The sequence below is a fragment of the Calidris pugnax genome, unplaced genomic scaffold (assembly GCF_001431845.1).
Source record: "Calidris pugnax isolate Ruff unplaced genomic scaffold, ASM143184v1 scaffold13, whole genome shotgun sequence".
Classification (NCBI taxonomy): domain Eukaryota; kingdom Metazoa; phylum Chordata; class Aves; order Charadriiformes; family Scolopacidae; genus Calidris; species Calidris pugnax.
In genome coordinates, this window is record NW_015090810.1 from 11,770,168 (window position 1) to 11,788,173 (window position 18,006).

The 18,006-nt window shown below is 41.3% G+C and overlaps 1 protein-coding gene and 1 long non-coding RNA gene across 2 annotated transcripts; one reads left to right on the top strand and one right to left on the bottom strand.

The window, feature by feature from the left end:
* Positions 1-7,202: 7,202 nt before the first annotated feature.
* Positions 7,203-10,732, top strand: LOC106885950. The gene is made up of 4 exons (XR_001411536.1): positions 7,203-7,286; positions 8,146-8,201; positions 9,077-9,287; positions 10,557-10,732. It is a non-coding gene; the product is annotated as an uncharacterized LOC106885950 (long non-coding RNA).
* Positions 10,733-13,228: 2,496 nt separating this feature from the next.
* TIMM21 (translocase of inner mitochondrial membrane 21 homolog (yeast)) lies at positions 13,229-17,842 on the bottom strand. Its single transcript, XM_014938730.1, has 6 exons — positions 17,376-17,842; positions 16,085-16,147; positions 15,888-15,985; positions 14,488-14,561; positions 13,811-13,916; positions 13,229-13,714 (listed from the first exon to the last, which is right to left on the bottom strand). Exons 1-6 carry the CDS (start codon positions 17,650-17,652, stop codon positions 13,622-13,624), a joined length of 711 nt encoding a protein of 236 aa, XP_014794216.1. The 5' UTR covers positions 17,653-17,842; the 3' UTR covers positions 13,229-13,621.
* Between the last annotated feature and the right edge of the window lie 164 nt (positions 17,843-18,006).

Genomic DNA, 18,006 nt, shown 5'->3' on the forward strand with positions numbered 1-18,006 from the left:
GCCTCCTTTTCTCCAGGCTAAAGAACACCAGTTCTTCAGCTGCTCCTCATAAGAGTTGTGCTCCAGACCCCTCACCAGCTTCATTACCTTTCTTTGGACACGCTTCAGCACCTCATTGTCTTTCTTGTAGTGAGGTCACACATATTTTAAATGCCTCCAGGAATGGTGACTCAGCCACTCCCCTGGGCAGCCTCTTCCAATGCTTGACAACCCTTTTTGGTGAAGTCATTTTTCCTGATATCCAGTCTAAACCTACCCTGGCACAACTTGAGGCCATTTCCTCTTGTCCTATCGCCTGTGGCTTGGGAGAAGAGACCTACAACCACCTCGCTCCTTTCCGGTAGTTGTAGAGAGCGATAACATCTCCCATCAGCCTCCTTTTCTCCAGGCTAAAGAACACCAGTTCTTCAGCTGCTCCTCATAAGAGTTGTGCTCCAGACCCCTCACCAGCTTCATTACCTTTCTTTGGACACGCTTCAGCACCTCATTGTCTTTCTTGTAGTGAGGTACCCAAAACTGGACATAGTACTCAAGGTGGGGCCTCACCAGTGCTGCAGACAAGGGGAAAATCTCTTCTCTAGTCCTGCTGCCCACACTATTTCTGATAGATGCCAGGATGCTGTTGGCCTTCATGGCTACGTGGGACTGATAGTCCATAACTCCTGTTTGCAGGCACCCCACAGTCCCTTCTCCAGGCTCCTCTTTCACAAGCCCCAAAAGTCCTGGACAGCCAGGCCCTGGCATCTGCCACTGCCAGCAATGGCAAGGGTGGTGGAGGGGAAGGTGGAGAATTACTGCCAGCTGAGGACAGCCATCTGCTCTGCAGGCTGTGCTTTCCAGGAGCACAGCTTTTGATGGACAGTAGCTGTAAAGAGCTTGCTATTCCGTGTTAGCACATCTCAGACAACTGCTGCCCCATTTACAGTGTTAATGTTTTACAAAGAGATCAGAGCCCACCAAATTTAATGAACTGGGAATATAAACATTATGACTGGAAAATGCCATGATGCTTGAGTCCTCCCCATGTCTTTCCCAATTGAGCTACCTACCCCACACTGTGGCTGGTCTGGATCTGATACTGAAGAATTTGAGAGGGGTTTTGGAGATAATGATTGGTGTCTGAGAAGCCCTGGAGATCCAAGGGAAGTACAGACATCTAAAAATAGTGTTCCTGCTAAGTAGGAGTTAATCTGTTTATACTGGGCATGTCTGTATGAAAACCAGCAATTTCTGCAAGTGTAAATATCATATACAGTTAAAAGTACTCTCTGATACATTTTCTCTGCAAACTTCAGGTGCAATTAACATCAAATTCAAATTTTAACAGAAACATCAAAAGTTTGTGCTTGCTTGTGAGCAAGCAGATCCATTTATACAGTTGCATCTATTCAAGAGCCATGTCCATGAAAATATTTATACACTCTAATAATTGGGACAAGAAAATAATACATATCTGTTTAAGATTACATGCCATTGTGACATTCTTCAAACAAGTGTTTGCCTTCTCAGGGCCAGGCTGGGAATGCAGTCCAAGCAAACTAAAGATGTGAACTGAAACGGCAAGAAACAAACTGCATTACACACTATTATGTGGACACTGTTAGCCAGAATTAGTGTTCTTAACTCAATCTGCTTTAGTTCTCCTTAGAAATTAAGTACATGAAGTTAAGGCTACTTGAGTTTCTTTAATTCTGAATGAGAATATACACATAAAAGTGTAAAGACATTAAACTAATCCACCTTAAAAGATTCATTCGCATGCATTTTCTTGACACTGCCTCCAGAAACCATACCTGATTCACATATGGAGTTTTGGGAAGATTTTAAGGGCTGACACCTACAGCTATTCTCTTTTCATTATCTTCTTTTCTCTGTTTTTTTGCCCAGAGTCAGCAGATGCCAACGTGTGTCCATTCCTTAGCTCACTGCTGTAGCTAAAACCACTGACAGTTGCCACTGGGGTTCTAATTTTGGGAAATTAAGTATGTGATAGAAAGGTGAAAACCTAGTGGGGAAATTGTGATGCTTAATAAGCAGCATTTTTTTTTCTTCCCCCAAAGAGATGAAAATTACAGGTTGCTTTATATTCACAGTCATATTACACTTGAGTATTTTCATAGGCAAAGAAAATAAGACACAAAATGCCTAAGAGGTTTCCCTTATGTTAAAAGTGTTTTCTAGGTGGAGAATAATTTTACAACCAGAGAGGGAAGCAAAGTCTTAAGAGGGGATGCAGCTTTAGCACCCACCATGGCAGTGAGTGCCTTAGCCACCGGGCCGTCCTGAGAAACACAGGCAGGACTGCCACCACGTGTCACCCAAAATTTTGTGATCGCATCTTGGGGAGCACCTCCTGTGAGTCTCTGTAGAGTGCTGAAGTGAAGCACCAAGCCAAGCAAAAGTACACAGTAAACAGACCTCTGTCCTCTTTTGAAGCATCAACATGTGAGTTTTTTGTAAAACAGGTCATGTCATGGGGGGTATATGCAGCTTCTGGGTCACGAGATAAGGAGCTCAGCCCAGAAGGAGGTTTTGCAGAGGGTGAGTGTAAGGTAATTTTGTGATTAAGCTTATTCTTGGTTGGCTTATCCTGGACATGCCCCATGCAAGTGAGGGCATGCTGGGAAACTAGCAGAAGGGGAAACCTGAAGAGCACATTAAAATAAAATCTAGATGCTTCACTTGTATTTTCATTGAGGTATGGGCTTGTCTTTTTTACTACTGTAGGTCAGTTACCTCTATGTCTTTCATCTTTATTGTTTTTCTTAACATCTCCTTGGATTGTGGAAGAAAATATTTATATAGTGAACTATGAGGCTGCCAAGGACAGTTGGCATTTTCATTTGTTTTTCAAGGGTTCTTTGAAACTCTTTTCATAACAGCTGTTTATGATGAAGTTTAGAAAATGGGTTGAAACTTATTGCCTAGAACAGTGAGCAAATGTACCGTGTTCAGATCAAGCACTCATAATCTTCTTTTTAATACTAAAATACGCCATATTCAGCATAAACTACAGTTTGCATTAGAAACTTCAGTTTTCATGACTTGGAAGTGGGCCTTGAAACCATGATATCACAGATCCACAGCTATTGGTAGACCTATCATAACTGAAGTGCTGCAGGGAACACCAGTGGAGTAGTTTCTAAAAACTGCTGAGGTCTAAAAATTGCTGAGGATGGGGAACTCCATGTCATTTCTAAAAATATCTAGGAATTAAAACAGATCAGAAAATAACCACCTTTCATTGTACTTGCTTTTTTTTTTTTTTGCTTCAAGGCAGAAGCTATGGCAGTGCAAAGCTGTCATTCTTTGGTGTCTAGGAAGGTGGTGCTAAACTACAAATTATGGCAAAGCTGGCGGAGTGTGCATTCTTTGCAGATAAATCCGGATTTACTGATGGTAGTTACTGCTCCTTGAAATCTGGAAAGATTGTAGAGGGAATGTTGTAGATAGTTGAAAAGAACGATGAACGGGCTTACGGTAGTATTATTTGTGGTCTCCTGATAAAGTTCCCTGTTTGGTATTAGGAGCTCAGCCCTTTCTGTAGCATCTGTTACTTTTGTCTTCTGAGAAGAATCAAGATCTGCTCTGAACTTCGTGGCTTTTTTCAGTGATCAGTGAGAATCTATTATGAGAACTCCTAGAAAGCTTAATTAATGTGCACAGGCATGAAAACATGTAAAACTTTCAAGTGTTGCTAAAATGATATTTGAAGTCATAAGTGTTCCCACTTACTTCCACCCCCTTTTAAGCAAATGATCACTGAGATCCAGGTATGATGTGGTTGGACCTGCTATTTACAGTGAAGAGATATTAATCAATTATTGCTGTCCTGCTTGTGAGTTTCAGATGGAAATATTAATGCTTCATTTTTCTCATATATTTGTTCACTTTTACAAATAATTTGCTCATTGCCACCACATTTGAGTGTGTGGATTGTTCCTCAGCTGTTAGCTGCCATGTGCTGGTTAGTTTGGGGGGACGGGCTGTCAGGAGAGGCAGCAGTTCCTGAACAGGGATCATCTGCATAATCCTGGAGCTGAAGCAGCTGTAGATTAATGTCTATGAGATGAACGTCTGAGACACAAACCTGCAAATTTCCCTTGGCAAGTGTTTCACAATATCCTCCAAATGTCAGCTGAGGGAGCAAACTCTTGACCAGTCTACCCGTTAGATGACTTGCAGTGTAAGATAACATCCCCGTGTTCAGCTGGGTCTTGTTTTCAGACCTGCTTTTGCCCCCTCCCTCTCACTTAGGGCTGTTGTGCTCATAGGGGACCATGCTCACAGGCTTTGCACCCTGTCCCTGTGCCGGGAGATGAGGAGCTGTGCTCCAGCCTTGCCTTCTTCTCCCCAGCACTAACATGCCAGGATCATGACAGAGACCTTTCTGAGGGGTTAAGCTATCAAGGGGTAAAAAGAAAACCCTGCAGTACCGTGTGATGGTTAGACTTAAAACGATTTTCCAGATCACATTCTGTAAATTGCAGCATTGTCATTTACAGTAGGTGGCAGTTCAATGACTTCTAATTGCTATTATTCACGCAGCCCGTTATATCACGGAGCAACGTGTGAGCTCCCACCCATGGCACACGGTGCTGTGGCTCCTGTTCACACGACAAGAAAGCTGCATCCAGCTCAGAGAAATGTCTTTTATTCTTTATCTGCATAAAGAAGTTCATGCTGTCCTTGAGTGATGAGTTTAGTTCTGTTATGCAAAAAACCTTTTTGTTTGCTCTGTTTTTTCCAATCTGAGCTTAAAAGCGAACTGCTTCTTTTCATGTTCTTTTTCAAGTCCAAAGAGCTTTTCCCTAAAACCAGACGTGAATTGCAGTGCAAGGGTGTGGGATGTCCAGGAATGGTCCAAGCTTGGGTTGCTGGATACTTTGGCCCTTCATTATCAGCACTAAAATTATCAGTGCCACATTAAAATGCAAATAATGGCAGAATGTAGCAGAGGGCCAGTTTGAATGACATTGTCCTTTGGGATTAATTGTTCAGTATTTGGTGGGCCAGGGTTGAATTCCTTCACTTTTATTTTGGATATAAACCATCATGTATCATATGGTATATTGATATAATCGTACCTCTAGATTTTCATAGGCAACACATTGACTGTTGTACTGACACTGTTTCATGTACAAGACAGGCACTTAATAAAATTAAAATTATTTCCCTGAGATAATTTCACTTTATTTACCTTAAATTATGGTAAAATATTTGGTAGATATAAGGTTGTTTATCACCCAGATGATGCTGAATTACAGGCTGCAGACATTGACTTCATACCACCTTTTAAGTAAGTCGAAAAGTTGGAGAAAGCCACAGGAGAAAAGCTGCCAGCTCTAGAAACCTTGGAAACTGAAGGGGTAATATTTCTTCTTCAGCTTTCATTCTGCTAGATTAAATATAGGTAAAGAAGAGAAATGCAGACATGGAAGTTAGGCGTAATATTTTGAAGGAAAATAGAAATATATGTAGAAGCTGGCGGGACTCCCCAAAGAGAAACGTGTTAAAAGAGAAATTCAGGGAAAAGAAGTGTGAAGAGTATAAAAAATTAGTAAAGTAGGACAACTTTTACGGGTGTTTTCAGGGAAAAATAGTTGTGGCTTTTATGCTTAAGACAGTTGATAGAAAGCTGCTTTCTGTTTTAAATCTTGAGATGTCTCAGCTATTTTTCTCAACCACTGTTATCCTTACCAGTGTCACGTACCTGAATAGGGTGACTTTGCAGCCACCCAGAGGAGGAGAGAGTTCCTGGACCTCCCCAGGTATCACGCCGAAAAGCAATTGGTGGCATTCTGCAAATCTGTGCTCTGCCACCAGGTTTTGGCTTTGTGTTATTAAACACAGGGTAATGCACGGCCCCGGGCGGCACACAAAATAGCAATTCCCTTCAGCTCCTCTTTGGATGTGATAGAGCTAATGAAGCAAATCGGATCTCAGGGAATACAGCCACCTTATTTAGTATGCGTATAAAACACCTGTAGTAAGACATTGTTACGGCTGAGATTGTTATGTTTTTAGTGGAAAAAAAGAATTAGGATCAAAAATGCAAAACAACACTGTTCCTATAAAAAGTGAAAATGTGCTTGGATAAATGAAGGTCAATAGAGTTAATTGTGGGGAGTAGTACAAGAAGGCAGCTCATGCTAGAGAACATAATTTGATTCAGATAAAGAGGAATTGTAATTAAATGGAGGTTGGATAAACACGATTATCCTGGAAAGGTTACCCAGCAGACAACTGGGAGGTTTTAAGATGCAGATGCAGACACATATATGGTGTGGAAGTAGAGACACCATGGCCATCAGATCCCCTGGGTGTTCCGCCACCGTGGAAGTTTGCCCATGCTGCCATGCCATGTGGCAACACGGGGAACAACAGCAATAACAGGCAATAAATTGAGTTAATTTTGAAGTCTGTTTTGCTGGCGACTGTAATTGGCAAGCGATCTCCCTGCTTTCATCCCAAACCCCAAGATGTCTCATTCCGGCTGCTCCCCATTTTCACACCCATCCCGCTGTGGTGGGGAGCAGCTGGGTGGGAGCTTGGGTGCTGGCCAAGGCTAACCTGCCACAGTCCAGCTCTGGGCTGGAGAAGATGAGAGCATCCCACCCCCAGCCAGAGGGACAAGGGTATGTATGCTCTCCCCACACCACCACCTCAGGCAAAAGCCTGCACCAAAGCATATGCAGCAAACCTTTATATAGATAGGTAAATATTTGTACTTGCCATATATGGCAACTGAACCTGACACTTTCCATTAGTTTAAAATCCCTGATACTTTCTTTTAGACATACTGTATAAAGTTATTTTAGATCTCCTTTATGTAGATAATTATAAGCTTACGTACTAAGTTTTTTCCATAATTGTTATTATTTTTTATGTGGATATTCAAAATGAAATGCAGTAGCTTGATACTGAACAGTGAGAGGCAAAGAGGCTTTCCAGGCTGAACTGCTGCTTTACCTAAACAGGTATCTATGCGTATTTCTTTTATTTGAGTTACTAATGGCCCTTGATGACCCATATGAGATGATTATAAGCTTACGTACTAAGTTTTTTCCATAATTGTTATTATTTTTTATGTGGATATTCAAAATGAAATGCAGTAGCTTGATACTGAACAGTGAGAGGCAAAGAGGCTTTCCAGGCTGCTTTACCTAAACAGGTATCTATGCGTATTTCTTTTATTTGAGTTACTAATGGCCCTTGATGACCCATATGAGATGAAGGGAATCAAATGTATTCCTCCCAGGACAACCACAAGACTTCCAAACAAGGTTTTAAAATTTCTTTTTCCTTTTCTTTCCTTTACTTACAAAATATTTTTGCTAGATTTTTAACTTTTAACTATGTATCATTATTAAGAACATATAAATACATTGAATTTGTATGTAGGATGGTATTAATTCACATTCTTTTACAATTCTTATAGATTATTTTACGTAAGCCAAACAGCATAAAAAACCCCTGAGAATTTACTAAGAAAAACTATCAAATATTTCTGCTGTTCAGTTATTTACACTACAGTTTGGAATCATAGTTTCATAATCCTTGGTATAGTATATCATAATGATACATATTCCCAGCTGCCTAAGGAGAATGTGCACTGTAGTTTTATTATTCTCTATTCTGAGCAAGTGAACATCTCTCTGGGGACTAAGCCTTCCCCCCCCAGTCCCCCTAAAAAAAAATAAAAATAGGGGATACATCTTTTTACTTTCAAATATTTCTGTTTTTCCAGTGCCAACTATAGTCTAGATCTTCAGACTTCACAACCCCATATACAGAGGCCAGTTATGAGTCCTTACTTTCATGTTTAAGCCTGCTCCTTGAAACTTTTTATCTTTTAATTTTTTTTATTTTGTTAAAATCTTAATGATTTCCTTATGTATTCCAATCAGTTTGCAGGCTGTAATGAATCCTAAAAGTGGGCTTTGACTCAAAATGTGCCCCCAATGTTTTTTGGATCTAATCTTTAGCAGATTAGGTTGCTGACAATTTACACATTGGAATAATCTCATGAGTATTAGGATGGATGTCATCCCTTGTCATAGTAAGATGAGGCTGAGAACAAAGTGAATTGAAATTAGTTGTGAAAATCCCCAGCACATCTTCTTTGTCTTTTTATTTCTGCAGTTGGCATGTGATACAATAATTGTCTTATTCGCATTCCTGTCTTCTCTGCTTGTTAGGTGAGTTTGTTGAAGTTTCTTGTATCAGACATGCATTTTTTTGCAACCATTCCCAAGAGCATGATTCCATTGCCTAAATCGGCTGTTGAAACTTGATTTCCATGCTGCAATTACTTATGTATCAAGGTCATTTTTAAACTCAATCAGTCATGCACAACAACATTTTTCTTTTCCAGTCTAAAATCCTATTTCCTTTGCATGACCTTCTGTTTACTGAAGCTTAGTAAAAAAGCAGTCATTTTTTGATATTTTAAAGTTTTCACAAAATTAATTTCCTGAAGGTATATTTCTTTTTGTCACGATACAGCAAGTATACACAGGATCTAGACTCAAAGAGAGGTCATGTAGATGACAGAATAACATTATTATTCCCACAAACCAATTCTAAGGATGTTGGCAGCCTATAGTATACACAAGTTTTGGCATCCACGAAAATTAAGGCAGAGACGGGAAAGTTAAGACCGAGTTGCACACTTGCCTCAAATACATTTTGAGTAGTCTGCCATACAATGGTTCTGGAAAAACAGCATTTCACTGGGGAATGACGTTTTTTCATTTCGTAAAGGAGATCAGAGCATATATATATATATATTAATTCTGCAATGATCAAGACTTAACTCTGGAAAATGTGTTTAATTTCCATGAAAATGTCATTGTTTTAGCTCTGACTTCCTGGCGGTTATTTTTTTCCACAGCTTTAGTTAACGATAACATGACAGTTTTACAGCGGAAAGTGTAGCATACGCTATAATTTTGTGCTTTCCCAGAGAAAAGGGAAAAGCAGCTTGGAAAAGGAAACACTGAATTGCTTACAAATTGCATGAATTTACCAAAAGGTGAAACTGAGCCTTCCAGTGACTTTGCTTTCTCCCCAGCCAAGCATCATCCAGCGAGAGGACAGAGCACTCTGCGCTGCTGGCCGGGCAGAAGGAGCCCTGCACGGCGCAATGATCCAGTGGAGTGGGGACGACTTTTTAAGCAACAATCTAGGCCAACAGCCTTCACAATTACCACAGGGTGTTCTAAAACATTGTGTTTAAACTCGGTGAACGCAGCTGTTCTCCTCCAGTGCAAAAGTACCCCCAGGTAAAGTGGTACTGCAGAAGACATCCATGTTCTCTAAACCGCATGTCTTGCTGGACTAATCTTCTTCATCTAATTTTGATGAAGGTGTACCCTTACATTTGCTTGCTTGCTTCAAACACCATTTGAGAAAATAATTTTTTAAACACGGATCCCAACTTGAGGGGGAACAAACAGAAAGAAGTAACTAGTTCCCACACGACTTCTGTGTTAGCAAGGGCCGTTTAACTTATTTTTCTGCAGCCAAACTACATACATATAGAACTTTAATACCCTTGAAATCTCATGGGGCTTAAATAATCTTGCTGGTGAGAAGTACCTAGCTAGGAGAAGGACTATAAATCAAGCTATGAAGCTCCATTTTTTTTCTTCACTGAGGAGATTTTTCTAGGAAAAGGATTCCCAAAAGCTTTCCTCTAGTGAGATTTGAAAGCATTTGAGCCTTGTATTTGTCATTTCTCCAAATTAAGAACGCTAATGTATCTGAGCCCAGGTAAAGGTGGTTTTCTTCTGCTGCTTCATTTATTTTGCCTTCATTTTATCATGTATATTGATAAGCGTCCACCAGAGGGGACGCTGACTGACTTGCTATGTTCCTTGCACTCCAACAAAATAAAACTGGGTTAAACTTTAGTTAGGAAAGAGGAATTAGAAGTTCCTTGGAGAAAATTACAATTTTACATTTATAATGGTGATTTTATTTTTCCACTTTTTAGAGGCAAACTGTTATCCTGTCTCTCTAGTGTTCTACTATTAACAAAGCAGGATGATACACAAAGATGATTTATATAGGGTATACATTTCCACTGCAGCTTCTTTCCGGCTCGTGAGATGTTTTGTTTCTTATGAAGGGTATGGAGGGTGCCACTACAGCCGTGTGTCCTGCCGCTTTGAGCAAGTGTGCTCACCCACCTGCTGCCCTGCAACTGCACAGCAGGAAAATGAATTGTGAGAATGACAACAGTGCACTCGATGCAAATGCAGGATGAGAAACATTTTAGTTATAACCCTGTCATATTGGGGCTACCCTAACCAAAAATAAGCTTGAAAGTAATCCCCTGACTTGTTTCTCTGGATTCTCCTGTTCCTTGAAATGCAGTGAATAAACCAGAGGCTCATACTTTGCATTCAGACACCCATAGCAGCATGAAGGAATTGCGAAGGAAGGTCCCTTGCACTGTGGACAACTCCATATCCACTTGTGTCATCTAAATCATACTCCTGTCTCTTCCTTACTGCTAGTTATGGTCTGTCTCCATTTTTCTCATACAGGTCTGCACTGGTTGCCAAAGGACCAGACAGAATCATTTGTTGACTTTGCCAAGACTTCTTCTGACACCTGTAATTGTAGCCGATTTCCAGACAGACAGTTCTTTCACAAACCCCTTGAAGTACACTGTACTTGTATGTATGCTAGGAAGTCCTTGCTACTGAAAAAACCTGCAAATAAACCTGATTTCAAATAACCGAATTCTTAGTCTGTTTTCTCAAGCTGAAGCCAAACACACACATTAACTGCAACAGCCAATTCTTGGTCTTTTACCACAAGCCTGATGTAGAATTTCATGTACCTGTACTGTTGGAAAAACATCGTGCGAGGTCAGCATCTTTTCCTTCCCAGAAAGTTTCTAGTCCTGACAGTATCTTCAGTGCAAACAAGGCTCTAAAACAAGACAGAAGTAAACCTATCGGCTGGGCCATCTTTGCTGCAACTATACCCTTCACTATAAATAAATGGGTTTCATACCTTGCTTTAGGAAGTACGTCCTTCTCCAGCAGTGAAGCCCGCTGAAAACATGCCACAGCTGGGTTAATAAGAAAGCAAAGCTGGGACCCAGACTTACAGGAAAAAAACACAGGCTGTCACTTCTGTCATTGACATGGCAGTTTACAATGGCTTTCGGGCAGCTTGATACAGTAGAAACTCATAAAGGTAGGGCAAAAATAGTATTACATTTTAGTTTAAACTGTGTATTTTTATATAGTCTTGCTTTGTAAAAGATGATTACATTTTTATCAAGGTATAGTATGGCCTTAAGGCTAGTCATCTTAGTATTAGATTATAAACTTATATAGCTTACACTATTTCTGATGTGTTCTGACAAACCCGCTCCATCTTGCATTTGTCACTAAACTCTTGCTTTTTGTCAGGTAGTTTTCAGAAAACGCACTGGTATGGCACATGCTTACAGCAACTGGACATAAGTGACAGGTAAATGCCATGTGTAATGCTATCAGTCAGTAGTGCAGCAGGTTGCAATGAAACAATGAGCCTCAGTTATTTTCCTCTTTTATTTACTGGATTAGAGATCAATTAGGCTGCTTTGAAAATTTCTTCTGATACAGAAGTTTTGGTAAGTGCAATGCTAAGGATCAGGAAGTCATAATTCAAAAGGTGCTACTGAAGTTGTGGATGCCCTATCTCTGGAGGTGTTCAAGGCCAGGCTGGATGGGGCTTTGAGCAACCTGGTCTAGTGGGAGGTGTCCCTGCCCATGGCAGGGGGGTTGGAACTCAATGATCTTCAAGGTCCCTTCCAACCCAAACCATTCTATGATTCTATGACTCTACCACTTTTCAAGAAAATAACATGAAGAACAACGGGAGTCAATGCCTTTCGTTATTTTAAGACGCCTTTCCAGATGGACATGAATGATGTCAATAACAGTATGTAAAAATTAAAATTTATCAAAGTTACTTCATGGCGACATATCAAGCACTACAACTTCTCATACTCACAATAGGTACTCACCAACACAGACTTCCATAGATTTTGACTATGTGTAAAATTGTGGGCTTGTTAGTCTTGACAAGCATCCATTGAGGGATGCAAGAAAGCAGACAAATTTACAACTCTGATGAAACTAATGGTTATGATATCGCTTTAGTCAGTCTGAACTGCTGTTCAAAGTTCTGTAAGTATCCCTTTGATCTGCACAGCAGAAGTCAGTTATACTGTATACAGTGTAGAAACTCCAAAATGCCCTGCAGTTTAACACAGATGGACATTGGTGGCTGCTCTGCTCAAACATGCATGAATGTGTGACTCCTCTTCATTGAATACTTTCTAATACGAGGATCTGACTGAAGTCAAGGTTTAATTAATCTACTGAAGTAGGGCTTAATATAAAGCAAAGTTATTCAGATTTAACGAAGTATTATGTTTAGTTGTTATGATTATGCAAATGAGATTACTGGGAGACAGATGGACAGGATGGCTAAAATCCAGTAAAGTATTGCTACAGGTCTATATATGATATTTGTCACACTCTATGAGGGAACATTGCATGAACTTTAGGACAAATGTACCATTAAAGGAACTCACAATAAGGACAGATAACTGAACATCAGTGTATGCTTAGTGGAAGGACAATTCAATAGTGAACTAAAAAGCTCAGGGAGCTAAAGAAAAATGCATTTGTTGGTGTTTAAGAAAGAGGTTAAAAATAAGAAGCTAAAGCTTGAAATTTTTTGGTTGGCGCTGCTTGACAGATGGGCACAACCAAGTCTGATGATTGATACACAGGGTCATGCCTGCTATCAGCCATGTCACACTAAGGAAGAAACCCAGGTGAGAAACTTGCTCATGTGTTGAGCTTTTCAGTTTGGGTAAACTTACATGAATCCGATTCCCAGAAGATTTACATTAGTTAAGTTAATGGAAAAACTGTGGGCAGTGCTGAGCAGCTACAACACTGTCATTGGTCAGTGGAGCAGCATGGTAAACACTGGAGGGAGCAGACTACGCTGTCCTGTGTGATGTTGATCTATTTAGAAGATATGAATATTTAAGTCCTTCTCTTCGGTCATTTGCCAAGAATCTGTGTCTCCACAATTCATATTCTTACAGTCTCTGGGCTAGATCACGTTTGCGTCACTAACATACATTCTTATTTTACCTTCTTATCTACACAAAGGTGTCCAGAATGAAAACACTGAGGTTCTCTGCACTTAAAATACCACTTTCTTTATTGCAGTGCTAGTAGGAAATCCAAGCAAAGGAAGACAAAAAGCTCCCCATCCAAACCTGAAGTCTTGGAAGACTCAGCTTTTGGGTGTGAAGAAGTATTATCCAGCATTAAACTGTTTATTATGAGCCATTATTTTCCTATGTCAAAAGTATTTGCCATAAGTGATGGCTCTACTATTTTTCATTGGCTTCACTTCAAATCCCGTACCCGTTATTACAGAAGACCTTAATGGAGGCCCTGAAAGGCTGTGTCCCGCAACACAACCCCAAAGCTGCAAGATACAATCGAGGACACCAAATAGTTCATGTGTGGACTGGCTATACCAGTATCATCCGATACCCAATGAGATGAGGTGGCAACTTTGTTGGCTATCTGTTGTCTTCTACAACAATGGTTCTTCTAGGATAGGTGTCAACATCCACAAATATGTAGCGGACCTCAAATCTTCCTTTCTCAGGATTCTGTAAGGAAAACAATTTAAGGCTCTGTTTTTTTTTCTCCTTGACAGTTTAAATTCAAGATTAAGCTTATCAGCTCTATCAAGCCATTATACATACCTCTTTGACTTCCACATGGACAGTTCCCTGCTTCCCTGATTCATAGCCCTCAATGTAGAACTTCAAACGCATATATTTCAGTCCATCCTTTACGTATTCAATGTGACTGAAAACAGCAAAACAGAACAAAAGCTCAACCCACACAGCAAGGATACATATTATACGCTAGTTAAACTTCCAATTTTAACTTCTTCTTTAGAGAAGAACTGAGCAAGATGGATTCTTGAAAATCTGAAAGTTAATACCTCCTGCTCTTTCTGGCTTGATAAAGACTACTGCTTTTAAAAGAGAAAAAATCCTCAAAAACAATTTTACAGAGAGAACGTCACTCTATTTGAGGGTTTCAGACTGTACACTCCAGTCAGATCCCTGCTGCACAGATGCCTGTCTCTTCAGACTTGTCCTATTTTTCTGCAGAGACCAGCTCTACGTTTACTGCGCTGATCATTGCTTGTCTTGAGACACTCAGAATTGCTGTTTTATATTGCATGTGAACTGTATTTCGTGGTATGTGCCACACAAAAGGTATTAGAAAACACTGCTTTCATTTTCACTCAGAAGTGACAGGGTATGCCACATACAGTTCATTAATCTAGAACCAACTTGCTATGATGTGACCCAAAATGTTTTTACTCTGCAAAAACTAGTGTCTGTATGGGGCAAACACCAAAGGGTACCTGACAAACTGTCGTCTTCCTCTTCTTGTTGCCTCCCCATAACCTTTAATAGATTCACCAAAAACAGCAATTATCTACAAGAGAAAAGAGGTTTGAGCTGTCAGAAGGTATCACAGTCAAACAGATATTCCAGTATTAGCTCACGCCCCTGCTGTGAATGTGTTTTCTTTCAACTAAATGCCCCTTGTAAGTCTGATATGTCAAGAATAAAAAAGTTTATGAAAGAAAACAGTGTAAGGAAAATTCCTCTGTATTTCAGTGCTTTTCTTTACAGTCACATATTAAACATCTAAAATACATCCTACTAGTGTCTTCCATTTGTACCATCCTCTGAATGATGACATTTTAATCTCTCTTCTTACTGTGTATTTTATACTTTACTGACATGTTGTGTAAAGGGAAAGAAGCATTACACACTCACTCATATCTCCTCCAACAGAATGTTTCAAAGTTTAAAATGCAAATGCACTCCCCTTCACATTATCTAAAAAACACTACCACTTAAAAAATAATTCATTTTTTTTTTCCAGATCTGTAATGCCAGACCAAATTAATCTAGTTCTAAACTGTGTAAGTACTGGAGAGGTTTTAATTCTACAAACTTGCTCCACAGCAATCTTCAGTTTTATTCTAGTGACAACTTGTCACTTCATTTCTAGGTTATCCTCAGTGGCATCGGTGGCAACCTTGTTTGAAAGCTATTCCATGCATTTCTTGCTTTGTCTGAAGTAGTGGCTTTTACAATGTAGTTTTAGATTTACTGTTGTTTACATCTAGCTATCTTATGTGACTGTGTGATCACGTGACTGTTCTCTTCCTCTTTTCCTCTTAGCCACAGGAATGCTAACCGTGTTTCAAATGCAGAGTTTAAACTCCTGGATACATACGCAGTGCTTTGCAAAATGACAGAACCCTACAGGAGTATCAGAACAGAATAACTCTGCCAAGGAACGGCAGCCAGGCTAGATCTACAAAGCTTAAGTGGGACCAGTTGCCTCCCTGAACTGCAGAAGTTCTTAAGTACTATGCTTAGTAGGCACTCAGGAGTACCTAGAAAGTACTCAGGAGTACTTTCTGTACAGAGACACAAGCACACACTCTGACGGGGCAGACACTGCAGTGTCGTTGTGCTGTGGTACACTCACTTAACTTGGTTTTTAGGAAGCTAATTTATTCAGGCTCAGTGCTTGCATTAACTTGTCCTAATATAGGCTCCAAATTGGAGCTGACCCACCTCTGTCCCGTTCAAAGTATCAGCAAATCTGCTGATGTTTGCCTGCTAAGCACCATGTGGGTCTTCCCAGAGCTTTGCTTGTGAGAGTCCTTCTGCAAACTTTGACTCGGGGAGAGACCCTAACTACTGAGAAACATAAACTCATGGCTAAGCTTCAAAAACCCACCTCAGGGTGAGATCTGCATTTCTCCAAGGCATCTCCATAGATCTTACTTGGACTAGAAGAAGAGAATAGTTCTTTAAAAATCACATAGAACAAACCACCTGTAACAGAAAAAACAGCAAATGGAATGAAAACCAATCAAACTAGATGGAATTAATGAAAAGTGGCTTCTGATAGAGAATAAAATTTTTAAAAATAACCTGTAACACCAATTCCAACAAGCACCACAATAAAGTAGGTAAAGTCTCTTCCAGCTTCTTTCACTGAAATAGACAGAAAACAATGCAGGAGTTACAACCTCAGATAGTTAAGACTTTCAGAGCTTTCTTATATAAATGCTTTTGTATTTGTCTACAGCTCAAATAACATTTTGGCAGAAGAAAAAATTCCAGTAACAGCTTCCATAATGCCTCATCACTAAAAGAAAGACCATGGAATATCTCTCATGCTATGCAGGGCATATTTAAATCTCTCTATTAAGCCTTATTACTTTCTATTTTCCTACTAGGTGTTTTCAAGACCCAGAAGAGCACTTATTTTTACTTTTCATGTAGCATAAGAGCTAGTTTCTTTAAGAAGTAACGAGGTATTTAGCACTGCAGTATTCAAGCTACCATAGTAAACCCACAATCATTGCAATCCTTATTGAAAGAAAGGGAAACATAAAAATAAAAAAAACCCCATGAGCTCATAAATTGTATACATGGAATATAACTGATTTTATGAATTCTCAATCAAACAATAAAAAAGGAATGCTATTAGACCAAAATATGTATTTGATTGAGATTGCCAATTGCAGTTTATCGGATTAGTTTTTACCTATTTGTTTTGATGTTAAGTACAAGCATCGGTACACACAGCCAAAAAAAGTGATGTGAGATTCTCTGCTACAAAGTATTTTTGAGAACTTGCAAAGAGGCTGCTGACTTGTCCAAGTGATAAGGTGTGCCTTTCAGTGAAGTACAAGTTACCGAAGAAACTTTAATCACCATTTTTCCTGCAGCCTCCTAATCAAAGCACTTAGAATTTCTGAGGCTGATTACTTTTCACTGAAATCAACGAGAGCAATGGATGTGACAGCCATCCCAGGAGGAAACTAGTACCACGTGCAGAGCTTCGACAAACTTGCTGGAAGTAAACTTGTTTTGACGGCATCGAGACAGGTTGAGTGTGGTAAGTTCTCCTTGTGAAAAGGGAAACGAGGGGCTCTACCTGATCCCTGATGTGACCCACGCACCACATCAACAAGCTGTCAGGGGAGAGCCACACGATTTCTGTTCTGCTTTGTGCAATACATACACGGAGATGTACCAGCTGCGAACTATATGATGGGAAAAGAGGAGGAGTTGTGTTTTTTTCCGAAAACTGTTTTGTTTTTTTTTTCTTTAATGCACATTTTTGGGGGTATAAAGTCCCCGGGATTTTCTCCCCGCCGTCCCCTTTGAGCAGTGCCCGGCACCCCCGCTCCCGAGCGGCCACCGCCCGCCTCACCTTTCTGCGCAGCCGACACCACCGTCTCCTCTCTCCGCCCGCTTCGCACCGACACGTCTTTGCTGTCCCCGCCGGGTTTCTCCGCTCTCCGCGCCCCGCCTTGCGTCCCGATGCTCTGCCGGGCGGCCCGCAGCGGCGGGGCGAGCTGGGGCCGCCACCTGAGGCAGAGCCCCGGCCCCTGCAGGCCCCAGCCCGGGGGGGCGAGCAGCCACCTCCCCAGGGAGGCCCGCAGCCGCCCGCCGCCCTGCCCCGCCCGCCCCAGGGAGGCGGGCAGCATGCCGGGGGCACGGCTCCCAGCCGCCCTCACCGAGCTACGGCGGAGGCAGCGGAGCTGCGCGGAGAGTCCGCACCCCTCGGGGAAGCGTCAGGGCAGCCTCCCGCCCCGAGCGTGGCTCCGCGGCCGGTGCCCCAGCTCAGGGGCGCCCATTACCCTTTGCCCGCCGACGGCCGCCCCTCAACATCGCCCCGGCGGAACTCCCGGGGGCGGAGGGGAAGCGGCGGCGGGCGGCCCTGGGAGCGGTAGTTTGACCGGGCTCCCTCTTCCGCCCGCCGCTGGGAACGGCGCCCCGCCAGATCACTACAGCGACCGCCATGCCGAGCGCCGCCACAGACACCTCCCGCCCCTGGGGAG